This window comes from Wasmannia auropunctata, unplaced genomic scaffold (genome assembly GCF_000956235.1).
Source record: "Wasmannia auropunctata unplaced genomic scaffold, wasmannia.A_1.0 LD336111.1, whole genome shotgun sequence".
Classification (NCBI taxonomy): domain Eukaryota; kingdom Metazoa; phylum Arthropoda; class Insecta; order Hymenoptera; family Formicidae; genus Wasmannia; species Wasmannia auropunctata.
In genome coordinates, this window is record NW_012026779.1 from 1,017,519 (window position 1) to 1,018,229 (window position 711).

General features: G+C 49.4%; 1 protein-coding gene across 1 annotated transcript in view; it reads left to right on the plus strand.

The window, feature by feature from the left end:
* Positions 1–711, plus strand: part of LOC105450360 — a 24,914-nt gene that overhangs the window by 3,171 nt on the left and 21,032 nt on the right. The window contains exon 2 of the mRNA XM_011690154.1: positions 207–698. Within this exon, the coding sequence (XP_011688456.1) occupies positions 207–698 (492 nt within the window). The remainder of the gene's footprint in view (positions 1–206; positions 699–711) is intronic.

Here is a 711-nt window from a genome sequence, read left to right on the forward strand (position 1 = left end):
GGTTACGCAACGCAGCACAAACCTTCCAACGGTTTATTGACGAGGTATTGCGTGGACTAAGCTTTTGCTACGCATACCTCGACGACATCCTAATCGCATCGAAAACGGAGGAAGAGCATCTGGAGCACCTCCGCATTCTCTTCGAACGCCTGAACGAGTACGGCGTTGTAATCAATCCTTCAAAAAGTGTTTTTGGACGCTCCCAGGTAACCTTCCTCGGTTACCTAGTGAATTCGGAAGGTACACAACCACTACCTGACCGAATCAAAGGCCTACGTGAATATAATTTACCAAAAACGGCCAGAGAACTCAGACGCTACCTGGGTATGTTAAACTTCTATCGAAGATTTATACCCAGAGCCGCAGCAGCACAAGCACTACTCCATGATCTTCTCGGTTCGAAGAAAGGCGCTACAGTTCTGGAGTGGACAGCGGAAACAAAGCAAGCTTTTGAAGACACGAAAAACAGTCTCGCCCAGACTGCGCTACTGGCACATCCCAAGGCGCACACCGAACTAGCCCTCTTCACGGACGCATCAGATCGCTGTGTCGGGGCAGTTCTCCAACAGCGACAGGGCGAAGACTGGGAACCACTGGCTTTCTACTCCAAAAAGCTAAATCCCACTGAGGTCAAATATAGCACCTTTGACCGGGAACTGCTGGCAATTTACTTGGCCATCAAGTATTTTAAACACATGGTAGAAGCTCGCC